Source organism: Panthera leo, chromosome A1 (assembly GCF_018350215.1).
Source record: "Panthera leo isolate Ple1 chromosome A1, P.leo_Ple1_pat1.1, whole genome shotgun sequence".
NCBI lineage: Eukaryota > Metazoa > Chordata > Mammalia > Carnivora > Felidae > Panthera > Panthera leo.
The window spans coordinates 110,991,794-111,017,285 of record NC_056679.1 but is presented as its reverse complement, the minus strand read 5'-3'; the positions used below and the strand labels follow the sequence as shown (position 1 = coordinate 111,017,285).

The 25,492-nt window shown below is 39.3% G+C and overlaps 1 protein-coding gene across 2 annotated transcripts; it reads left to right on the top strand.

Annotated features, from left to right (window-relative positions):
* The first annotated feature begins 941 nt into the window (after positions 1–941).
* PPP2CA (protein phosphatase 2 catalytic subunit alpha) lies at positions 942–24,952 on the top strand. Of its 2 annotated transcripts, none has more exons than XM_042935118.1 (7): positions 942–1,266; positions 16,564–16,773; positions 20,509–20,682; positions 21,487–21,576; positions 22,094–22,255; positions 23,321–23,439; positions 24,202–24,952. In XM_042935118.1, the coding sequence occupies exons 1-7, from the start codon at positions 1,165–1,167 to the stop codon at positions 24,272–24,274; spliced, it is 930 nt and encodes a 309-aa protein (XP_042791052.1). In that variant the 5' UTR covers positions 942–1,164; the 3' UTR covers positions 24,275–24,952. The 2 variants fall into 2 exon arrangements, with proteins under 2 accessions (XP_042791052.1, XP_042791059.1); XM_042935125.1 differs by lacking the exon at positions 942–1,266 and adding an exon at positions 14,314–14,422.
* The last annotated feature ends 540 nt before the right edge of the window (positions 24,953–25,492 follow it).

The window sequence follows — 25,492 nt, the reverse complement described above, 5'->3', positions numbered from 1 at the left end:
GAGATTCATAGCCAGACCGAGGTCCGATACTCAGATATCCGAGCTTTCTTTAAAGCGCGGATTGTAGCCGCTTCTAACTTCGTCAGGCCAGAGAGGGCACGGGTGGGGGGCGAAGGGGTTCCTCATTCTCCGGAGGAACCCGAGTGGGAGGAAGGCGCACACCTGGAGAGAAGGCGACAATGGGCGAGGCTGCGCGAGGCTTGTGGAAGCTAGGATCGAGGTCCTAAGCTTAGAGAAAAGCCTAAGGCTCGGGCGCAGGCATCACGGCCGACAGGCACCTAGGCCCAAAGACAGGTGTGTGCCCAAGGAGTCAGGTGCACTGCGCCGCGCTCCCAGGGCAGACACACCCTCCTCCGCCCACGAGTGACCTAATTACAAGGTGCCTGCCGCGCCCAGAGGCGGAGGTGGCCACTCCAAAGAGGCTACCACTTGGCACCCGTTCCCGCCCTCAAAGATTTAGGAATCCCATACAATTCCAGCGCACCGTGAGGTCACAATTCTAGTTTCTGTAACCTGAGTACAAACGCGGGGCGAAGCGCAGAACCGTCTCACCTTAGAGAAAAAGCTCGGACTGGCAGGTTCTCCTCAACCTCCCAAGCCCCAGACTGCGCCTGCGCTAAACAGGCGCCCGCGCCGCGCAGGACTTTGTGCTCTGGAATTAGCCCAGTTTCCTGCTGCAGGCGTCGCGCTTGTTCGGACTCGGTCCTCCCTTCCCCGCCCCCCCTCCCTTCTGAACCACCACGCCCTAAAAGCGAAGGTGCCTCAGTTACCAGCCGACTATGTTGCGCCTGCGCCGTGGCCCCTGGTTGCCGCCCCCCCACTCTGGCCTGGCGGCGGACCGGGGTTGGCTCTGCAGTTGCGCAGCTCTTGTCCCGGCCCTTCTACCCCGCCGCACCCCGCCGCCTCCTGACGCCGCGCGTGATGTCACCACGCCGGTGGCCGCCATTACAGAGAGCCGAGCTCCAGGACTAGATCGAGCGGAGGAGGACAGCGGCCGGCGGCCGGGTACTTCTGGGAGAACTCGCGGGTTCGCGCTAGCGCCGAGCAGCCGCCAGTAGCCACACAAGTACCCCGGGAACCGGCGGCGGCGTGTGCGTGTGGCCCGTGTGCGGGCGGCGGCGCGGGAGTAGCGCGGAGCGGCAGCCGGTTCGGGCGGGTGGCATCATGGACGAGAAGGTGTTCACCAAGGAGCTGGACCAGTGGATCGAGCAGCTGAATGAGTGCAAGCAGCTGTCCGAGTCCCAGGTCAAGAGCCTCTGCGAGAAGGTGAGCTTCTCTCCGGTTGCAGGAGCCGCCGCGGGCCGAGCCCACTGAGGAGGCGGCGGCTGTGGGGAGAGTGCAACATGGCGGAGGCCGTCGGCCCGGGCCCCCCGAGCCTCCCAGACCGGCGCCCGGCGCGGCCCGGCGGCGGCTCCCGGGCGACCCGGCGCCCCCTGCCTCCTGCGCAGGGATTGGTTGTCGCCGCCACCGCCGCCTAAAATGGCGCCGTTCACCCGACTCCAGGGCTTCCGAGCCTCCAGCTTCGGTGCCGGGAAATGTGGCTGGGGGAGCAGAGACCCTGTGTGTTAGGGTCGGGCACGGTTTTGAGATGGATGTAAGAGGACTTGGGTTCTAAGGTCTGGGAAGGAGGTCTGTGACTCTACTGAGGTGGGTCAGAGGCTTTTTACTTGTACTCGGGCCTAACTCTTCGGTCCAGAGCTGTCCAGAGGATCCTCCAAAGGCAGGCTTGTAGGTTACATACCAAGACCTGTCTAAAGGTCACACAGCTTTAGTACTATTCTCGGCGGTTTGTGTTAAACTCATTGAGCAATCTTTGACAGAGACTTAAAACTGTGTGTTGTAAAAATTTTTAAATATACCTCTAACCTAATTTCTGCAAAGGTCGTGGTGGTAGATGGAGGGAGGAGTACAACTTATTTTTCATAGTTGGAACAAATGGAGAATTTGGTGAGTCATACTACATAAGGAGCTTTCGGATTGGAAATCAAGTGTCAATTTAATCTATGATTTATATGCTGACTCAAATTGGGTAACTGAAACCCTTCTGTAAACTGAACGTACTTGGCATTTTGCCATCTATTTTTAAAATGAACAGCGTAAATTTAAAGCAGCAAATTTTGTATCCCAGCTCTTTGTTTGAAAACTTACTTGTTGATATTTTTATGGGTTTAAGTAATGGTGGTAATAATAACGATAGCTGTACATTGAGCTTTTATTGTGTCCCATACATTGTGCTTAGCGTTTAAATATTTTTCAGATGTTGTAAATGGAATGCTGTAGTTGCTTTAGTAAGTCGATTTTAAATTACCTAATTCCGTTTTGGTTTTCCCTAGGGGTTGGGGAAACAGGTAGTCTATTTAACTATTGGCTGTGTCGTGTTTTTGAAGTCTTAGAAGTCAGCTTTCTAATGTATAGAAAATGCTTATCTCTCCTATAAATAGTTTCACTCTTGTCAAAATTAACTTTGCAGCATTTCATTTTAGTACAGAATTGCAGAATACCATATTCACATTTTGTGTTAGTGTAGAGAGTTATTAGAGAGCAATTATGCTGACTCGTTTGTGGTTTTGATGGGAAAATTGGGTTCATGAGTTTGATGTATTTACTTCTAAAGCAGGCTTTTTCAGAAATGCTGTAAATAAGTGCAATTTAAATGAGTGAAATTCAGATTTATTTATCCTAAGCCTGAACAACTCTCCTACTAGTTGATGAGGTGGCACATTACCTATTGGAGCTCAGTTTTACTGTTAGCAATGTATTGAGTCTTTTGTTCCTCTTTTACCCTTAATTTTCTTTCATCAAATGAGAATGGTGTATGTAGTAAGGATTTAGAAATAGGCTTCTGAAACTTAATGTATATTGTCGGGCCTTAATTTCTAGGTGCTGTAAGTGATGATTTTAATGATTTTTAAAGATCAGTACTTCATATAAAGACATTGAGTCAGCAGTTGGCTAGATGACTAGTCATTTGTGTAGAAAACATTGAAAGAGAGGTAATGATGTAATTGAAAGACCACTGGACTTCAAGTTAGACCTGGACACTAGTCCTCTTTCTGCCACAGAGTAATTGTGACTGACCTTGGGACAACCACTTAGTCCACATTTTCCTGTCTGTAAACTAAAGACTTAAAAACAGATGTTCCAGGGACCCTTCTACTATGAAATTATATAATCCAATTTAGATGCATACATTGTGTTTAAATATTAAATATCTAATGACTATTCAAGATTGCTTTTATGAAAGAAGTGAAAAGCAATGAAGTATAATCATGCTTATTCTCGGGGAGTCTAAATCTAGTTGGAAAACAGTAGTAGATGAATCAGGGAAGTAGTGGGTTTGTGTTAGAGACCAGAGGAGATAATACTGGGGGCTAAGGTTGGTTATCAAAAGCTTGATAATTTGGTAAATGTTGATTCTTGTCCACAATTTTGTAAAACTAAGATATAGTGAGATTAAACAATTTATACTTAGATCCCCACTGGTTATCCAGTGTGGCCAGGTATTTGTTCTTAGAGTCAAAAAGATGGAAATAATGTTTGAAGTTAAGTTTCCAAAAAATGGATCCTTTGAGGGGGAATATTATACAGTCTTAATACTCTTTTTAACTTGTAAATATTTCAACTTCTGGAAGTATATTAATTTTGCAAACTAAATTAACTTAAAGGCAGCTATTCAGGCATATGAAATGAGTTAGGATGCATGACTCGAAATGATTTTTTGTACTAGAAAAGTTAACACAAAAGTTCTCTTTTCACTATTAATTGACTAGCCAAAGCACATATAGTGAAAGCTACATATTTTGAAAATCGTAAGGGAAACATGTTTACATTAGTATACTAGTTTTTTATTTCCTTTTAAAGAAAAAATTCTTGTTGGAGACAGGTACTTGGTAGTAGTTGATCATTTCTTTCATTATAAGAAGGAAAAATAATTTAAAAGCCTTCCATCTTCCTGAGCATGCCTGATCTGAATGAAATATTTAAATGGTAAAGATAGACTATACCATTAGAGGTATGGTGATTAAAAAATTCAGAGACCATTATTGTAGTATCCTATCAGCAATTAACAGTGGATGTTCAAAATGCAGAGAATCCAGGTGTGTATTAATTAGACAAAGGTGAATATGGTTTTTATGCAATTGACTAGTTAAGGTTTTTTCCCCCCAAAATGTGATCAAGGCTTATATCAAAACCAAGATGATTGTCATTTTGGGAATCATAATTTTAGTTGATTGCTGAAAAATTTGTGGTGAGTGAATGCAGTGTTGTCTTAAGTACACTTCTATAGTCAGTAACATTACTACATTTGTATGACTGGACTGGTATGTTTCCATTTACAGATTGGAAGAAGTAAATAGTATCAACTTGCTTTTGCATTAACTACAGTAAACACTCTTTTATTATGTGGCTTCAGCAGTGGTTTAATTTAGGTATGATTTTTGGCTTTGTGTTGTCAGGTCTTACCAAACTTGTGGAGAATGTTGTTTGATAGCCAGTTTTTTTTTTCCCCCCCTCTTTCCCCAAAGGAGTTCTTTACCTAGGTATGCTATTTTCCATTGCTCTGCAAACACTATAAATAAAATGCAGTCATTAAGTCTTCACATTTGTTACATGAGTATGGGAAAAAGCAAACCCTTCTAAACTGGATGAGCTGCAAGATATTTGATCAAGGTTAAATTTCTATATGAAGTGGCTGATACATTTTTATGAGTCTGTATGTGTGCTTAATTTAAAAGGTTGTTTGGCTCATTTCCATAAAAGTAATTTGAATATTGGAAACAAATGGGGGGAAAGCATGATGCAGAATATTATTTTCATCATATTTTCACATATACAGTTCTCTTAAGTTTATGAGACATTTATTATCTTCAGTTATAGATAGAAACCAGAGACTCAAAGGTACAGTGATTTGACTTCAGGGGCTAAAGTGGGATTGCATAGGCTTATGGATTCTGTGCCCAGTGTTCTAGTCTTGCTTCACAGCCTTCCTCCCCTCTCTTTTCTTAGGGAGTGTTAATAATGAAAGATGGAGGTGAATTGGGGTCAAATTGTATTGTAGAATCAGCAGCTCTGTAAAATAAAACATTATTTTTATTCTGATTGCTCAAAGGCTTCCTATTCATGTCACACACTGTTGTCTCACTTTGTCCTGGAGGAAGAAACAGTAATAATTCTTGAATTTTGGATGTGGCTCACTGCGTTTTCCCCTCACATACCATTAGTGAGAAGAAAATGCCAGCTCATTTTCTGTGTATCCTCAGTGCAAATCATGATCTAGAAGGTGAAATCTAAAATATTCCAGGAAAGCATAAGTGACCTTTATATTGTACACTACGCTTGTAAAATCACTACAGCTTGTAAAATCCCTTTTTATCATAGCTTCCACAGTCAGACCTATTTGTGCCTTTTGTGTGTTTCGTGATCTCCCAGGCATGAAGCAGTAATGCACTTGGTTTTGGGTTGACTTACTGAGGAAACATTGAAAAGGTGAACAGTCCTACTATTCAGACACACAAGTCCCCTGACTCCCCTTTTATTTTCTCTGTCAGAGCCAAGAATTCTCTCTGCAAATATTGGCAGGTGAAACCCATGCTGTACAAAGCATGATAGGCACTGGAGGAGTGTATGTAATAATTGTAACATGGGTCAGGTGTCTCTCCACCACCCCCACCTCCACTTTGTATGGCAGCAGATATTGCTGGTGGTGGTGTAAGTCATTTGTCAGTTATTTGTGGAGTATGTGTTTAGTTTGGAGGAGATATACAAGGAAAGCCAGGAGACATTAGGTTTGGATTGAGGTAATGGTAGGGGGAGGGTCTTTTTTAAAGGTACTGAGAAGGGAGGAAAAGTTAAGTGTGACAGAGAATCCCTTGTTTTACTTTTTTGGCCCATCTCTCATTTCTTTTTTTCTTTACTTATTTCTCATTACCATCTTTGCCTGAAAAAACCTTAAACCTGCACTCTCCTACACAAGTGAGCTATGAATTGGACTAGAACTATTAAGGGGGAAGATTTTGTTTTTGTTGTTTTAAATACCTTTTCTTTCACCTTCTGGAGCAGAGGTGGTAGAGGAGGCTCAAGTAGAGAGAGGTCTGGCTGCCAGTAAATGGGGGATTGGTTCTGAAAGAATTGTAAAGAGCAATCTGGAATTAACTGATTAATTTCTTAATGTTACAAAGTTACTATTGCCTCCTTACATATTGGTGTAGCATTTAGAATGGATGAACAAGGCAGTGACAGAAATGTGTGTATCTGAATCTGGGTATTTTCAGGGTGCCTGGGTGGCTCAGTCGGTTGAGCATCCAACTCTTAATTTTGGCTCAGGTCATGATCCCAGGTTCTTGGGATCAAGCTCCTCAGCAGGCTGCTGCTCTGCTGCCCCCCTCCCTCACTCGTGGGAACACTCTCTCTCAAATAAAAATGAATCTGTATATTCTAAAGTGTACGTGACCAGTTGGCCAGTCACTCTGGTACTCCCATGTCCTTACCTCTGCTTTAGTCATTTAGTTACTACAGATGGGAGTATGGCTGACGTTGAGGGGGTGAAAGAAGACTGAGAACCTCTTTCTAGAGTGCTCCTGGGAAACATTTCATTTACTTAGCTAGAGATGTATAAGTGTAATTCACTAGACTGTCGCATGTCAGTGGTGCTATGTGACGGTGTACATTTGGTTTTGGAATTCATTCAGTCAAAATTTATTAAGCCTCCATTATGTGTGTTATTCATTTTCACTGTTTAGCTTTGTCTAAATAGCATTATTTTAGGGATGTTAGTTCATTGCTCTAATAGTACAGTTTCATGTTAGTCAGGAGGTTGAGTTTGTAGTAAATTCTATAGATAGGAAAGGTTTTAGAATGTGTTAATAGTGATCAAGTGAATTTTATTTCTTTGCCACCCATTGTTTGTCAGCTGAGAGTATTTCCCCACTACTTGTTTCTGTTGGGTGGCTCTGACTTAATGAAAAGGCTTAAGAATTGCTTTAGTAAAATTTTAGTGATAGAAGGAACCTTAAAGACCATTTAGGCCAAGTCACCTGGTACAGATGAAGGAGCCCAGAGTGGCTGAATATTGTCCATATGGAGTGTTGTGGTGAGAATTTTTTTTTTTTTTTTTTTTTTTTTTTTTTTATTTATTTTTGGGACAGAGAGAGACAGAGCATGAACGGGGGAGGGGCAGAGAGAGAGGGAGACACAGAATCAGAAACAGGCTCCAGGCTCCGAGCCATCAGCCCAGAGCCCGACGCGGGGCTCGAACCCACAGACCGCGAGATCGTGACCTGGCCGAAGTCGGACGCTTAACCGACTGCGCCACCCAGGCGCCCCTTCTTTTTTTTTTTTTTTTTTTTTTTTTTTGAGAATTTTTAAACAACTACATATATACCAACATTTCTCTGTTTAGTAGGTTGTATATATTTTTTCCCCTTTGCAGGCATGATTGGGAATTTTTAATTCGTGCATATGTGTAGGTTGGTTAGTAAAGACCTGGGCCAGTGTGTTGCATGGGAAACATAGGGTCTCTGAAGAAAATGAATGTCCATATTCTTCAGTGGTCATTGAAGAATATGGACATACATTTTCTTCAAAGATACAGATGATTATTTGACAGAGATGGAAAAACATCAGCCTATGTAGTATTTTCTTTTAATATAATTTTAGAATTTTCCCTAATCCCTGACCTTTTTCTTCTGGTCAGACACTAATCAAATAGTAACTACTGGTTCCTAGAACATTACATGGAGGGGTATAGTACTTTTCTAGTATAATCACACTGATAGTATGTATACAGTATAATCATACAGAAGACCAAAATGTTTCATACACTAGAGGCATCTCTTCAGAATAATTAAAGAAAAGGCAAATAATATGAAGAAAGATTATGATAATTAACTCAAAATTTGTTTGCTTCCACAGCTAGTAGTATGTCCTATATTATGTATCACACGAAAATAAAAATCTGTCCATATATACTAGTTTGTCATGAACCTTAATTTTTTTTTTTTGCAGTTATGAAAATCCGGGAAAACTTCCATTTATCTTTCATAAAAGCAGTATGAAGCAAAATAAAATTCTCTTAGAGTATTGAAAAAATTTATTTTTTCTTGTGAATTTACTTTTTAAAAAAGTCTTCAAATGGGGGTGCCTGGTGGCTCTCAGTTAAGAGTCTGACTCTATTTTTTTAATGTTTGTTTATTTTTGAGAGAGAGAGCATGCGCACACATGTCGGGGAGGGGCAGAGAGAGAGGGAGATGCAGAATCCCAAGGAGGCTCCGGGCTCTGAGCTATCTGCACAAAGCCAAATGCAGGGCTTGAACTCACAAACTGTGAGTGTGTGACCTGAACCGAAGTCAGATGCTTAACTGAGCCACCCAGGCTCTCAAAGCATCCACTCTTGATACTGGCTCAGGTCATGATCGCACTGTTGTAAAATCGAGCCCTGCGTTGAGCTCCCTGTGCTGGGCACAGAGCCTGCTTGAGATTCTCTCCCTCTCCCTCTGCCCCCTCCCCCACTCTTTCTCAAAATAAATAAACATTTAAAAAAAATAAACCTTCAGATGTTTTTAATTCTGAAACTAAAAAGTAAAATTCAAAAATTAATTACTGCATTTTTTTCAGCTTTGCTTCTCTTATGCCTTTATGGCTATATTGGTAGAAGAAATACTCAACTATGATTAAAGTATTGAATGTTTAATTTATGTGAAGTAGAGTTCCAGTGAACATTTGAATTAATAACCAGATTTTTAATAGAAAAATATCTAAGAACATTATCTAGCTCTCTGTCAATAGATATTCAGAGAATTTGTGTGGACAGTCTGTATAAGAGAAAAATAACTGGTAATAAATAAACATGGAATAAAAAGTTTGAATTCCAAAATGAAGAGTACTAGTTAAGTCACAATGTAGCATTTTATATTTTAAGTAGATGGGAATAGGTACATTCTTCCATTTATTATTGTATTCAAGTTGGGCATAATTGAGCTTTATATAGTACATACGTAACAAAAAATGTTAGTATATTTAACTCTGTAGTTCCATAATTGAAAATTTCCTGAAAGTAAATTAAATAAACAATACATGTATAGATCTGTTTGGGAAGATATTATACAGCAGTTTAAAGTGATCACTATAATGCTATAGGACATTGGGTTCATGAATACGAACTTAAAAATTTTTTTTAATGTTTTTATTTTATTTTTGAGAGAGAGAGAGGCAGAGTGTGAGTAGGGCAGGGGCAGAGGGTGAGGGAGACACAGAATCTGAAGCAGGCTCCAGGCTCTGAGCTGTCCGGACAGAGCCTGACGTGGGGCTCGAACTCCCGGACTGTGAGATGATGACCCGAGCCAAAGTCAGACGCTCAACCCACTGAGCCACCCAGGTGCCCCATGAATATGAATTTTAGTACACAAATTGAGATGTTAGCCAATTTGAAGCATGAAGTCTGTTTGTGAGTAGTTTTTGGTGTGGTAGGATTAAGACTACCACAATCTATTAACATTTTAATGTTCTCAAGTCTTCTCATATAAAGAATTTTTACATAGTTGCAATCGTTCTGCATTTTTAAATGTTTGCTTGGTTTAATAAGAAAAATGAATTAATATAGTCCATGACTTTTTCGACAGTACATGTTAAATAGAAATTATACTGCTATTGTGTGCCCTTAAGGAAATTAATATATAAATGGTTGGCGAATCATTGTTGGTCCCTGTTTTTCTTTTTTCTTTTTACTTGTCTTCCTTGAAATATCTTGACTTGAATGATTTGTGGAGTCTAATTTAAATTTGCTTTGGGGCACCTGGGTAGTTTAGTCACTTGAATGTCCAACTCTTGATTTCAGCTCAGGTCATGGTCTTGTGGTTTGTGGAATCAAGCTTCGCTTCAGGCTCTGTGCTGGCATTGCAGAGCCTGCTCAGGATTCTCTCTCTTTTCTTCCTCCCCTACTTGCACACTTGATGCTCTCTCTCTCTCACAATAATAAATAAACATTTTTTTAAAAGACAGTATTTCTTATTTTAAAATTTTGGGTTTTTTTTTTTTTTTTTTTTTTTTTTTGTAATTTCATGTTATTATGGTGGTTAGGGATAGCCCATATGCCAAGAAACCAGATTGTTTTTACAGTAATTTGAAAAATAAACTTTTAAGGTTTCTGAATCTGAACTCAGAATACAGAGAGGACATTGATAATAAATTAATGCTCTAAAGATTTCTTTTCTTCAAGTGGATCTCCAAATTCTTTTAATTTAGGACAGTAGAACATTTTAACTTTTCACGGTTAAGTTCTTATTACTGGATTACCCTATTCTAGTTTTAATCTTGTTCTAGGAAGGTTTTGTTTATTTTTGTTTTTTTTAAGGTTTATTTATTTTGAGAGAGAAAGTAGGCCTGCTCAAATGGGGGAGAGGCAGAGAGAGGAGGAGAGAGAATCCCCTTCTCTGGGGTTTCACAGCAGGCTCAGCGCTGTCAAAATGGACCAGGAGATTATGACTTGAGCCAAAATCAAGAGTCTGATGCTTTAATCGACTGAGCCACCCACGCGCCCCATTCTAGGAAATTTAAGGTCACATCTTTTTTCCTTAAATTCACTGATTTCAGTCTTTGCCATTTGACTGAAATTCAGTAGGGTTCCAATAAATTAAAAAATCAATATGATGCTAATTAAACTATTTTTAAAAACTTTAATTTTCTTTCAGTTGTTTATTAGCTGAGCCTGTTGAAGCTTTGGAAAAGTGTTTTAGGGAAGCAAAAAAAGTTTGGGGTGTGTGTCTTTTTCTTTTGTTTCTGGGCCTAATTCAGGTGATATGAGGCTTTAAATTATAGGAATCAATATCAGAAAGTGAAAAGATAGTTATTAAATGTATAAATATTTCTAATGTTAATTAAGTTGCTTTGTAAATCTGGTTCTCCCATTTACTTTGAGTATAGGCTAGAGAGTTGAAGTTGTATAGCTACCTTTAGAAACTGATGGTTGGTTAAAAAAGAAAAAAAGAAAAGCAAAGAAAAACTGATGGTGAAGCCCTGCAGGTTCTAAAGGTGACTCATTAGAGGTCTCATTAGGTGATCCATAGAGGGGTTTGGTTAGGTGCTTCTGAAGGTAGAAAGGCCTGACTCCATGTGATAGCACAACTTCTCTTTTTTTTTTTTCTGTGATTAGTTTTTCCTGACTGCAAAATAATCCTCAGTGAGAACCACTGCAACCTTTATTGTTCTGGTGATAGTGTATTTTGGTGTAGTTATCATCTTAGAGGTGAGTTGAGGTTAAAACAAACAAACTATACTTAAATTCTTTGTAAGCTTGAATTTTTATTGTTAAAATATACTTAATAGTTGGCTTGATGGCATCTGATACATAATACTCTTTTCTGCAGGATTTAATTATAATTGTTCTAGTCTGAAATTTGGTAGGAAGGGAAGGAGTTTGGGCTTTCCCAGATTTAGAAGTTTAAAAGTTCACTTAATACAGTGTCCTTTCCCTTTTAGAGGATAAGTTGGTAACATCAACATAAAGAGAAGCTAGCTGTTAAATATGTTAATAGGTCCACCTCATGGTATCTTTCAGGAAAAGTGTATATATATACTAGGGAGCCAATACTAGGATATACATTGCACTGCTTCCCCCCACTCCCTGCTATCCGCCCCCCCCCCCCGCCCCGTATTATAATCCCTCAGGGAATACTCTACATCCAGCATGAGAAATTAACCAAATGAATATATATGCATTATGATCTCCAAGATAGATTGTTAGAAAAGCAGGCTGCTGAATAATACTTTTTTTTTTTTTAGTGTTTATTTAATTTTTGAGAGAGACAGCGCAAAGGGGGGAGGAGCAGAGAGTGGGAGAAACAGAATCCAAAGCCCACTCCAGGCTCTGGTCTGTCAGCACAGAGCCTGATGCGGAGATGAGGAGGTGAACTGTGAGATCATGACCTGAGGCAAAGTCGGATGCTTAACTGACTGAGTCACCCAGACGCCCCAATACTCTTACTAGTTTAAAAATGCAAAGGAAAACGAGTATGTTTTTGTAGGCATATAATATGTATGTAAAATTTGTAAATAAGGTTTGAAAGGATGTACATCAGGATACTGTTGGTGGTTACTTTGCCCAAGGGGAGTGAGATTGTGGAGAGTGGTCAAAGGGGACATTTAGGTTTTTTTGTTTTTTGGGGTCTTTAAATTTTATTTTCTTGTTTATTTATTTTTAGAGCATGCACTCGCGAGGTAGGGGTGGAGAGAGAATCTTAAGCAGGCTGCATGCTCAGTGTGGGGGCTCGATCCCTCGACCCTGGGGTCCCTTTGACCCTGGGGTTGTGACCTGAACCGAAAGCAAGACTCAGAAGCTCAACCGAGTCACCCAAAGGGAACGTTCCCAAATTCCCAAAGGAACATTTAGTTTTATCTGCTCCAAAGTATTTTTTCCAAAGGTTGTCACTATAACCTTCACAGTTTTAAAAGTAAAAGTAAAGATACATTGTAGATGATTGTGATTTGCTGAAATTGAGATAAAAGGAACAAATAGCATTTAGGTTTAAATGTCATTTTAGGATTTGAATGGAAATTTTGAGTAGGTTGTTATAAGGACATGAGGCAGTCATGAGTGGCAACTTTTTATTTTTCATACAGGGAATAGCCTTGTGGGTAAGCAAGTGTCAAGGGATGTATTTTGGAATGTAACTTCTTACAGAATTGTAAGATTTGTACAGTTCTGACCATCTGTTTTATTATGTCATTGTCCTTTTAAAACTTCTGAATAACTCGCAAGTTTTTTTGAAGTAGGATCTATCATTTCATTTGCAGCTATTTTCCTTACCATGTGCCAGGTGCTAAAAACACTGGACATGGTATTAATCCCAGACTTATTCATGGAATATACCTAGTGAAATTCTGCCTTTTAGTAATAATAAATCATGGGAGATTGGAATTACCCTAGCAATTTGGATTCTATATATTTTTTAAGAAATATCACTCTTTGAGACACAGTGGTCTAAGTTTTAAAATGTTAGGGGCAACTGGGTGGCTCATTCTGTTGAGCATCTGACTTCACTCTTGCCCTGTCTCTCTCTCAAAAATAAATAAACTTTAAAATAAGCTTTTTAAATAAAATGTTAGATCAAATGAATGATTAATTTTTGGATGTCAGTGGTTGGTCATTGTCTTGAAATAGGCTCCCCAAGTGTTTGAAAACTTGAAAATAAGGGTTCTTGAACTTTGTTGTACCTAAGAAAGCACTGGAATAGAGTGAGGAGGGGAGACTAAAAAATTATTGATGCTTGGATCCCACTCACAAAGATTCTGGCTTAATTGAAGGAGGAGTAGCCTTGGCACCTGGATTTTTATTTTATTTTTTTCAAAGAGCTTCTCAAGTGATTTTTTTTAATGTTTGTATACTTTTGAGAGAGCGAGAGTTGGGGAGGGGCAGAGAGAGAGAAAGACACAGAATCCGAAGCAGGCTCCAGGCTCTGAGCTGTCAGCACAGAGCCCAAAGCAGGGCTCAAACTCAAGAACCTCCAGATCATGACCTGAGCTGAAGTCAGACGTTTAACGGACAGACTGTGTCAACCAGGAGGGGGAGGGAGGAGAGAGAGAGAGGGAGAGAGTGTATCCTAAGCAGGCTCCTTGCTGTCAGCACAGAGTCCAATGAGGGCTTGATCTCATGAACTGAGATCATGACCTCAAGCTGAAATCTAGAGTTGGATGCTTAATCCGCTGAGCCACCCAGGTGCCCTCAGGTGTTAGTTAGTTAGCTAGTTAGTTATTTGTTTATTGTGTTTATTTTTTTTTAATTTTTTTAACGTTTTATTTATTTTTGAGACAGAGAGAGTCAGAGCATGAACAGGGGAGGGTCAGCGAGAGGGAGACACAGAATCTGAAACAGGCTCCAGGCTCTGAGCTGTCAGCACAGAGCCCGACGCGGGGCTCGAACTCACCGCGAGATCATGACCTGAGCCGAAGTTGGCTGCTTAACCAACTGAGCCACCCAGGCGCCCCTATTGTGTTTATTTTTTGAGAGAGAGTGAGTGTGAGTGGGAGAGGTGGAGGGGGAGGACGGGGGACACAGAATCTGAAGCAGGTTCCGGGTTCCAAGCTGTCAGCACAGAGCCTGACGCGGGGCTTGAACCCACAAAGCTGTGAGATCACGGCCTGAGCTGAAGTCAGCCACTTAACCGACTGAGCCACCCAGGCCCCCCTCCCCCTGCCCCCAGGTGATTTTTAAAGTGTGGCTAAGGTTGCATACCACTGCCTTAAAACCAGTCCTTGTTACCTTTGGTTGTCTCTCAAAATGTAATGAGCAATTAAGTTAGCAACAGTTCTCACCTTCATGTTCTCGTGTGTTGCCTTCCCTCACCCAGCCTCCCACTGTACATTCTGGAACATCATTCATAGTGCTAGCTGTACAGAGAAGAAAATGCTCAATAGATGTTGAGTGTCTGAGGTAAATACTTTAAATCCATTCTCAGAATAAATTTCTTTTACCTTCTTGGCTTAACTGAAACCTGGCTCTTCTCAGGAAATTATGTATTTCTCTAATAGCCTTCCCAGATAAATGGATGGATGCTGCTTTCCTCTAGCATAGAATTCCCTGTTTTTCAGGTTTCTGTTTTCTACCAAATACCCAAGCACCTTTCCTTACTACTGTTACCTATTATTTCTTCATTCTTCAGAGAACTTGGTACCAGTTTCTAGGCATGTACTTCTGATGTTGTTCTGAGAGACATCCATGTTTTTCCCTCAAGATGACCTCTCTAAGAGTACCCAGTTTAAGTTCTTGATTCATTCAAAAAATACACATTAAGTGCCTTTTACATCTCAGACATTGTTCTAGCAAGGTGCTGTGTACGTGATGGTGAATTGAAGGAATCTAGTGAACATTTTAAACTCTTAACTTTGACAGTTGCCTGGAAAATAGATTAGAGTCAGGAAACATGGAAGCAGGGAGTTCAGTATGGAGGCTAGCACAGTAATCCAGGTGAGGTAGGTAATGGTGGCTTGGACCAGGGTAGTGGCAAAAAAAGCATAAATAAAAGCTGATTGATTTGCCATATGTTTTGGAGGGAGACTAGACCAGACTTGTGATGGATAGGTCGCTGAATACTAGTAGCCTTTAAGCTCTACTCTGTCTCAGATATCCACATGTCTAGCCCTACCTCTGAAATCATAAATTCACTTATCAGGTTTTCTGACAGGGAATCTTTGTTCTAATACTACTTTAATTAGACTTGTTCTTCAGTCCATGTCCTATTTCCCCTCTACATTTTGTACCTGGGGTGACCAACTGTCATGGTTTACCTGAGCACAACTGAGTCATCTCTTGGGATGCCAGACTTTGAGTGCTGAAACCAGCATAATTTGGTCATCCTACACCTACCTGTCTTCCCTCTTGTCTACTCTTGTCGGGTATGCTTCAGTCCTGTTAGCCTTTTCCTGAGAATTGATACACATGATTGCATCTTGTCTGTTTTGGACCTTGTCCCATTTCCTACTCCTATCCCCTTTCTATAACTAACTCCTGCCAATTCCTTGGACCTCAGGCAGTTTTCCTAGCTTTCCCAGTGTTTGTGATCCTGAAACACTCCTGCTTACTCCAGCATGTCTTAGCACTTGGCCTGATCATTTTGTCTGCCTCTCTTGCTCCACTGTGCTTTTATAGGCTGTCATGTTTGTTGTGATGTCTTACTTACCCACCATTTACTCTTTCCCTTTCTTTTCACCACTTAACACAGCCAGTACTTTGTTACTTGTTTACTTGTTTGTGGTCCTCTGCCCCCAGTGACCTATCTTGTACACTATGCCCCCAGTGGCTAGGACAGGGCCTGGCACGTAGTATCACTCAGATGGTTGAGCAAATGAACGAACGATTGACTCCCAGTGCGCTTTAGTTTTGGGGATATGATAAATGATTAATAATAAATGTGTGTTGAATGACTGATAGGATTTCTGTTGAGTGAAATGTTATGCTGCCCTTAAAAGTAATGTTTGAGTTTGTGATTACATGGGGGAATGCATATACTACCAAACAATTTTATAAAAACCACGTATATTGAATAGTTAACAATTATAAAACAGAAAGTTTATCTTTTGGTATAAAGAATATAAAAATACAGGCAAAATTTTCGTGTTTCAAAAAAAAAAAAAAAGGTCAAGCGGAAATTAGAAACTTTTCCTCATAGCCTGGAATCTTGAAGTGCTGGCATATTTTAATTAGACATTAAAGCTAAGGAAATAGGTACCTGAATGTCTTGTTCCACTTTCATTAATCTTATATGGCTGCTAATAATAATCTGTTTAGCATGTAATTAGATAGTAACTGCTTGGCATAAAAACTGATAGTGATGAGAAGAATAGAACTGTGCATCTTGATACATGTTTTTTCCCCTAAGTGTCAGGAGTGAGATAGCAAATAGATGGAATCTGGCCATATCTTGCCCTTTTATGTTAATGGGATTACCAATGCCCACATTTTCATCTTCTACGGAGTCTGCCCCTTATGCTACATTAAGTGTAAATAACATATCTTTGATATCTTTGTTAATGTTTCATGCCAAATGTATTGGTTTCTTTTTTCTCCATCCGTAGGCTAAAGAAATCCTGACAAAAGAATCCAACGTGCAAGAGGTTCGATGTCCAGTCACCGTCTGTGGAGATGTGCATGGGCAATTTCATGATCTTATGGAACTGTTTAGAATTGGTGGCAAATCACCAGATACAAACTACTTGTTTATGGGAGATTATGTTGACAGAGGATATTACTCAGTTGAAACCGTTACTCTGCTTGTAGCTCTTAAGGTAATTTCTGTTTTGTTTTGGCATTTTGTACTGGGTGAGACAGTCTTGAATGTTCTTCTTTTCCTCAGTAATTTGTGATTTTCTTTGAATGTTCAGTTTTAGGATAAAACTCCATATTTAGGAATGCAAGTATTCAGGTTTGGGGCTTAAAAATCACAGGTCTGTCTTCATTCTGAATAAGGGGATGGTACAGAATAAAAGTAAAAAGGTTATTATGCAGGTTATTTGAAAAATGTTAGAGGGCTGGTCAAATAGAAACATAACTTTAGTTAATCGGGATGTGGAGAAGTAACATAATTATCTTTCTAGATGCTTTTGAAATAAAATATACTAAATGTCAGAATGTTTACATCTTTTGACACAGTAATCCTATAATTAGACTTTTACTAAAGAAGAAATTCAAGAGGAAAAGAGCTTCATTTACTTGAAAACCTTAACGGTGACATTATTTTTAATACCAGAAAAAGAAGATCTAAAAAGCCAACAAAAGTGAATATCGAAATTAAGATTTATCTCAGTGGAATAGTTTGCAGCCATTAAAACTTGACAATCTAGAAAAGCAAGTTGCGTTATACCAGTTGTAGCTTTGTGAAATATACAAAGATCTGAAAGTGAAAACAGTGGTAGAATGGTCGATAGCTTTTAGAATGGCAGGCTTCTGTCTTCCTCTAGGAAGTATGACTTTACTTTTAGAAGAGATTCTATTAAAGAACATTCACATTGGGAACTAGAATGTATTATGCTAAGGGAAATAGAGAAAGACAAGTATCGTATGATTTCACTCATGGGGAATCTAACAAACAGATGAACATGGGGAAGGGAAGGAAAAATAAGATAACCAAGAGGGAGGCAAACCATAAGAGACTTAAATATAGAGAACAAACCAAGGGTTGCTGGAAGAGCTGTGGGTGGTAGGGTGGGCTAAGTGGGTGATGGGCATTAAGGAGGGTACTTGTTGGGATGAGCATTGGGTATTATATGTAAATGATGAATTGCTAAATTGTGAAAAAGCTATATGTTAATTAACTTGGATTTAAATAAGGGGGAAAAAGAACATTCACAGTGATAAAATGGCTGCCAGAAACTTATAATATTGGGTAAGTGGTAAAATGTAGTTTTGGCAAGAGCTGAATTGTAGGCAATTAATACAATGTATGTGTTTATGTAGCTACTAGTCTGAATCATGTAATGTGCTACAAAACATTTTTGGAGGATATAGTATGTTCCGCATCTGTAAAATGAAGCAGTTAGATTAAATGTTGGATTAAAAATTTATGATGACTCTAGATACTGTGAAAACAACCTTGCAAACTAATCTGTACGCAAAGCCCAGGATGAATCCCAGTGCTCAGAGGAGGAATGAATATGCTGCCTTTAAGAATTCATATTTGCGGGGCACCTGTCAGTGGGTTCAGTGTCCGAATTTGGCTCAGGTCATGATCTCACAGTTGTGAGTTCGAGCCCCGCATTGGGCCCTGCACTCATAGTGTGGAACCTGCTTGGGATTCTCCCTCCCCCTCTCTTTTTGCCTCCCTCCCACTCATGCTTTCTCTATTTCTCAAATTAATTAATTAAAAAAATAATTCATATTTGAAGGTTGTGGGACTGAATTGTGCTGCATGCCCTTCCCCCAGCCCCTTTCATACGTTGAAATCTTAACCCCCAGTACCTCAGAATGTGACTGTATTTGGTGATAGGACCTTAAAGAGGTAATTAAAGGAAAGTGAGGTCATTTGGGTGAGCCCTAATTCAGTATGACTAGTGTCCATGTAAGAAGACATTAGGACACAGATACAAAGTGAAAATGATCAGACATGTGGAGAAGATGACCATTTGTTAGCCATGTAGACAGGCCTTCAGACTAATCACACTTTGATCTGGATTTCCAGCCTCCAAAACTGTGAGGAAATAAATTTCTGTTGTTTAAGCTGCCCATTTGCTGTACATTGCACACAAATCGGGGAGTCGGGGGAAGGAAACTTCAGCAGGTGATGCTTGGACAGTTGGATTATCCATATGCAAAAAAAAAAAAAAAAAAAAAAAAGACTTAGATACCTCATACCGTACAAATGAATCAAAATCAGACACCTAAATGTAAGAGCTAAAGCTTTGATGCTTCTAGAATAAAACACAGGATAAAATATTTGTAACCCTGGGTTAGGCAGTCATTTCCAAGATAGGATAAGAAAAGCATAGTCCATTAAAAAATTATTTTTTAATTTTTTAATGTTTGTTTATTTTTGAGAGAGAGAGAGACAGAGACAGAGTATGAGCCGAGGAGGGACAGAAAGAGGGAGACACAGAATCAGAAGCAGGCTCCAGGCCCTGAGTGGTCAGCACAGAGTCCGATGCGGGGCTCGAACCCACGAACTGTGAGATCATGGCCTTAGCTGAAGTTGGACACTTAACTGACTGAGCCACCCAGGCGCACCCCCCCAAAGGAAATTATTAAATTGGACTTCATCAAAATTAAGAGTTTTTGTTTTTCAAAAGACATCAGTAAGAAAAAAAAAATGCGTTCATATAATAAAAATGTATTTTAATTCAATAAGACGAAAAGGGACAAAACACTCAGATATTTCACCCGAGAAGATAAATAGTAGAAAAGCACATGAAAAGATGTTCAAAACCATTAATCATGGAAATGTAAATTAAAGTCATAATCACACTCATTAGAGTGACTATCATCAATAATCTGATAATATCAAGTCTTAGTTTATGGAGAGATTAGAACCTTCATACACCAACCATTTTGAAAAATAGTTTGACAGTTTCTCAAAAAATTAAGCATACTTGTACCCATAACACCAAGCAATTATAGTGAACTGGGAATATACCCAAGAGAAATGAAAGTATATTATAACTTTTTTTAAAGTTTTATTTATTTTGAGAGCAAGAGCCAGAGAATGAATCCCAAGCACTGTCAGTGCAGAGCCCAGCATGGGGTTTAAACCCACGAACCATGAGATCATGACCTGAGCCAAAACCAAGAGTGGGGTGCTCAACCAAATAAGCCACCCAGGTGCCCCAAGTAGATTGTAACTTTGTACAAAAACTTAATGGAAGATGATCATAGCAACATTTCCATAATACTCAAAAGCTGTAAACCATCCCAGTATTCATCCTATTGGTAAATAAATAAGCAAAATGTGGTATAATAGCCATACAAGGGAATAGTGTACAGCAATAAAAAAACAGAATAATCCACTGATTCATACACAGATGAGCCTCAGAGATATTCTGATGAGTGTATGAGGCCACACAAAAAAGTATTATTCCATTTTAAGAAATTTCCACAAAAAGCGAATCTCAAAAGACAAAGTTAAGTCAGTGGTTGGGAGTAGGAGTTGGACAGCCTATGGCTGATATTTTTGGACTGGTGGAAAGGTTCTAAAATGATTGTGATGGTTTTTGTATAACTGTAAATTTACCAAAAGTCATCTAACTGTAGACAGAAATTTCATGATTGGAATATTACAGCTGATGATTATGTTTTGTATAAAAGTTGGTAGTCGTAGGAGTTTGATTTTAATTGAGATAGGCTTTGCTGATACTCCATGGTCAAATAACTATAGATTTTGGGATTTGGGATTTCATTTTACTGTGGTGTGGGGGCATGGGGTCCCCCCCACCACTACCAAAATTGGAACTCTGGATTTTCTTGTAGAGTTTGCTGAACTGTCATTTGGTTTTTGAAAGAGCCAGGTGTTCGTATGTTTTGTTTTCTCATTTTAGGTTCGTTACCGTGAGCGCATCACCATTCTTCGAGGAAATCATGAGAGCAGACAGATCACACAAGTATATGGTTTCTATGATGAGTGTTTAAGGAAATACGGAAATGCAAATGTTTGGAAATATTTCACAGATCTTTTTGACTATCTTCCTCTTACAGCCTTGGTGGATGGGCAGGTATGTAGGTCTTACTAAAAGTTACATTGCTGGTTATTTTCAAGAATCTGCTTTCTTTTTTTTTTTTTTTTTTTAATTTTTTTTTTTTTTAATGTTTATTTTTGAGACAGAGACAGAGCATGAACGGGGGAGGGTCAGAGAGAGGGAGACACAGAATCTGAAACAGGTTCCAGGCTCTGAGCTGTCAGCACAGAGCCCGATGCGGGGCTTGAACTCACTGACCGTGAGATCATGACCTGAGCCGAAGTCGGCCACTTAACTGACTGAGCCACCCAGGCGCCCCAAGAATCTGCTTTCTTAATGTTTAGGGCCAGTCATTTTTCCACCCTCACATCCCTTTTAGACTTCTAAAGTACCTTCTCTGTATCAAGCATTGACTGAACTGTTAAGTTGGGACCACAAGGATAGAAGATGTAGCCCATCCATCCTCTCAAGTTGTTTCTGGACAAGTCTTGAAGATGTAACTAGCTATTTACTCACCAGGTAGAGAAGTGCACAGAAGAAATTGCAAGAAAATTCTATGAGAAGGAAGGTAGTCTGTGGTGAGGGTAAGGTCAGAAAAATGTTTCTTTGGAGGAGTTGATTGAAGTGGAGTCTAGGTGTAGTAGCAATGATTTATCAGGAAGAAAGGGAGTATGTTCAATAGTTGAGAGTGGGCTGGAAGAAAGACTGACCCTGCAGATACAAGCCTGGTTCTGGCAGAACACAGAAACCCTAGTGAGACCAAGTGATGTGGGCTGACCAAATCCAGAATGTGTGAATTTTCTTCTATATGAGGTTAACATTATAAACCACTCTTTTCAGATATTCTGTCTACATGGTGGCCTGTCACCATCCATAGATACACTGGATCACATCAGAGCACTTGATCGCCTACAAGAAGTTCCTCATGAGGTATTGACTCTTATTTGGTAGAGAGAGGGAAAATTTAATTGTAACTTAATTTCTTTTATGTATTCTCTACATTAATGCTTAAAAATGACCCCATGTGGTATGAACAGCAACCTCATTCTTCAGAAGAAGCTAATATTAAGAAGCCTGCCAAGATAACAGTGCCTTTGGGACTGGCCTTAGAATCTGGGTAGTTGTCTTCAGAGCTCTCCTTTCATTACTGGACTATACTGCCTAATGTTGAAATTTGCGTACTATAGGTAGGTTAGTAACTCGTTAGGGTTTGTTGCTCTTGGGGCTCATTGATGTAGGATGTACTTCTAAAAACATCTGGAAATAGTTTCTTACTTACTTGACACACATATTTGACTTTAAAGCAGACCTTAAGCTTTTTGAAGCAAATATCACTCAAAAAATGTGACTTTGTAGGGTGCCGCTTCTGATGAATTACTCAAATCGTTTTTGCAAGAGGCTGTTTAAAACTTAACTTGCAATAAACAAAACAAAACTTGCTTTTTAGGGTCCAATGTGTGACTTGCTGTGGTCAGATCCAGATGATCGTGGTGGTTGGGGTATATCTCCTCGAGGAGCTGGTTACACCTTTGGGCAAGACATTTCTGAAACATTTAATCATGCCAATGGCCTCACATTGGTGTCCAGAGCTCACCAGCTGGTGATGGAGGTATGTTCTCCTCTTTGAAACCTGATTTGCTTTTTATGTATTTTTTAAAAATGTTTATTTACTTATTTTGATAGAGGGCATGAGCATGGGACGGGCAGAGAGAGGAGGGGGGAGAGAGAAATCCCAAACAGGCTCTTTGCTCGAACTCATGAATTGTGAGATCATGACCTGAGCCTAAATCAAGAGTCTGACACTTAATGGACTGAGCCACCCAGGCGCCCCCTTATTTGTTTTTTTAAGTAAACTTAAGGAAGATCTTAGGGATGGATTTTGGGTTTGTTTTTTTTTTTTTTTGGAAGGGGATAGATCAGTTAGTGATATTAATGATGAGAATATTCCATGTGTTCCTTCCAATAAATTTGCCTGAGCTTTTTCAGTAGATGCATACTAGAATTAAAATCTCAAGCTTTTGATCACAGTGAATTTCATAGTTGACATACTTTCAGAGATGTCTTTAATGACTGGTTAGTGCTTGGGATTTTAGAGTGGGAAAGTAAGATTCAGGGAACAGGAGAGGAGGGAATGTAGCATTTTATGGTTTCAATTCTGTTTATTTCATGTATTTAACAGGTAAATGTAAGGAGGGGAGATTGAGATGAAATAGAAAAATGTTCACTGGTCCTTTGGATGGTAGAATTATAGGTGATTTTAAAGAAGAAACCAAAGGGGAGATGGGCTAAGTTCTTAGTATAGAACATTGATTAGCATATTTATAATATTAGGGGCCTATTTAGATTAATACTAAGTGGTTGTTATAAAATTATGACTTTACTAGAGATATGGAAAGATACTTGTGTACAATACTTAAAACATAACTCATGTATTCAGATGGACTTCAACAAAATGAGGCTGGAGATCCTAGAGGCCTGTTTTCTTTGTACCTGGTCAGTGACCAACGTGGGGACCTTCACCTATGACTAAGAATTAATATGGTATTAAATTAGCCAGAAACAAAACATTAGTATTCTTCAAGCTTTGTGGGAAGGGGAGATCTTTTTTCTCTCTTGAGTCATATTTAATTGTAAATAAGGGAGTAAAATAGGTTTTTATCACTTTTCCTTGTAGGGGTATAACTGGTGCCATGACCGGAATGTAGTAACAATTTTCAGTGCTCCAAACTATTGTTATCGTTGTGGTAATCAAGCTGCAATCATGGAACTTGATGATACTCTAAAATACTCTTTGTAAGTATTTACACCTGAGTAGATGGCTGCCATTACAGTTGAGTCAAATTGTATAGTTTGAATGGGGGGGGTGGTGTGTAAGAATTGAAGGGTTTATGCTAAATTCAGATTCCAATTTGATTTTTGTTTCCTTTTTTTTAATGTTTATTTATTATGGAGGGGGGAGGGGCAGAGAGACTCCCAAGCAGGCTCTGCACTGTCAGCACAGAGCCCGATGCGGAGTTTGATTGCACAAACCATGAGATCGTGACCTGAGCTGAAACCCAAGAGTCTGGAGTTTGACTTGAGTCCCTCAGGCCATCTTTATGTTTCCTTTTGAACAGACCTGTGATATGTTGAAACACATCAACAGAAACCTGGTACTGTATAGATTCTGATGTGTGAATTATTAGGATTTTAACTTTTAAACACTTGTTTTAAATGTGGAATTCATAAAATATATCCTCAGGTTAGATTACAAATACAGTACATTGGGCTCTTTAAATTTTATTTATTCAGTGGAACCCGCCTTTCATATAATCTTGGAAGGAACTCTGATATGTAAAAATTCTATCTGAAGTTGCATCAGCTCTTCGAGGAGGTGTGCCACTACAAGACTCTTATTAAATGCATGATTAGGCTGCAATTAAGGTTCTCTTCCATTAAGGCAAGCTTAAATCATACAGGAAAAATATTATAAAGTCTGAAAGAATAATGTTCTTGATTTTGATTGTCGGTACATTGGTAACGTGCCATATAAACAAAAATGTTTTGTTTTTTCAGCTTGCAGTTTGACCCAGCACCTCGCAGAGGCGAGCCACATGTTACTCGTCGTACCCCAGACTACTTCCTGTAATGAAATTTTAAACTTGTACAGTATTGCCATGAACCATATATTGACCTAATGGAAATGGGAAGAGCAACAGTAACTCCAAAGTGTCAGAGAATAGTTAACATTCAAAAAACTTGTTTTCACACGGACCAAAAGATGTGCCATATAAAAATACAGAGCCTCTTGTCATCAACAGCCGTGACCACTTTAGAATGAACCAGTTCATTGCATGCTGAAGCGACATTGTTGGTCAAGAAACCAGTTTCTGGCATAGCGCTATTTGTAGTTACTTTTGCTTTCTCTGAGAGACTGCAGATAATAAGATGTAAACATTAACACCTCGTGAATACAATTTAACTTCCATTTAGCTATAGCTTTACTCAGCATGACTGTAGATAAGGATAGCAGCAAACAATCATTGGAGCTTAATGAACATTTTTAAAATAAGTACCAAGGCCTCCCCTCTACTTGTGAGTTTTGAAATCGTTTTGTTTATTTTCAGGGATACCGTTTAATTTAATTGTATGATTTGTCTGCACTCAGTTTCTTTCCCTTCTCAAATCTCAGCCTCATGTCGTTCTTTGTTATTGTCAGAACCTGGTGAGTTGTTTTGAACAGAACTGTTTTCCCCCCCTCCTATAAGACGATGTTACTGCACAAGAGCACTGCAGTGTTTTTCATAATAAACTTGTGAACTAAGAACTGAGAAAGTCAAATTTTAATTGTATCAATGGGCAAGACTGGTGCTGTTTATTTAAAAGATACATCAATTGATAAATTTTAGAATTTGTAGAATTCTAGGTAAAGAAAAATAAAAACTAAGGTCACTATATAATCTCTCTGCTAACTCCTTGACATTCTTCAGATGATTTTCAGGACTTGTAATCCAGATAGTACAATTTGTCAGATAGCCATCGTGCTCTTCGTGCGTTCTTCCTGCATATTAACTGGCCTGCAAGAAGGGAAATCTGTGCAACTTCAGGAAGACCCAACTGTGTTTAATTGTTTGGTTTTTGTTTTAATAAAACATCATGTTTTCAGGTGGAGCTTAACAAACTAATGTGTCTACTTATCAGTCAGTGCAGTTTCTGATGGTAAATATCCTATTGCTATGTATGTTAGATGGACTCTAAAATGATTGACAGATTTTGTACATTGCTTGTCATGTGATCTTAGAGTTAATTTTGTCTCAGATAAAAAAGCTGTTAAAGCATTATCCTGTATTAAGCTCTTTAAGTGAAA

Excerpts from the sequence above, each read along its gene's own strand:
- PPP2CA (XM_042935118.1), top strand. The coding sequence starts at position 1,165 with ATGGACGAGAAGGTGTTCACCAAGGAGCTGGACCAGTGGATCGAGCAG. Across the intron at positions 16,774-20,508 it reads CTCTGCTTGTAGCTCTTAAG|GTTCGTTACCGTGAGCGCAT; the intron begins GTAATTTCTGTT and ends TTCTCATTTTAG. Across the intron at positions 22,256-23,320 it reads CTCACCAGCTGGTGATGGAG|GGGTATAACTGGTGCCATGA; the intron begins GTATGTTCTCCT and ends TTTTCCTTGTAG.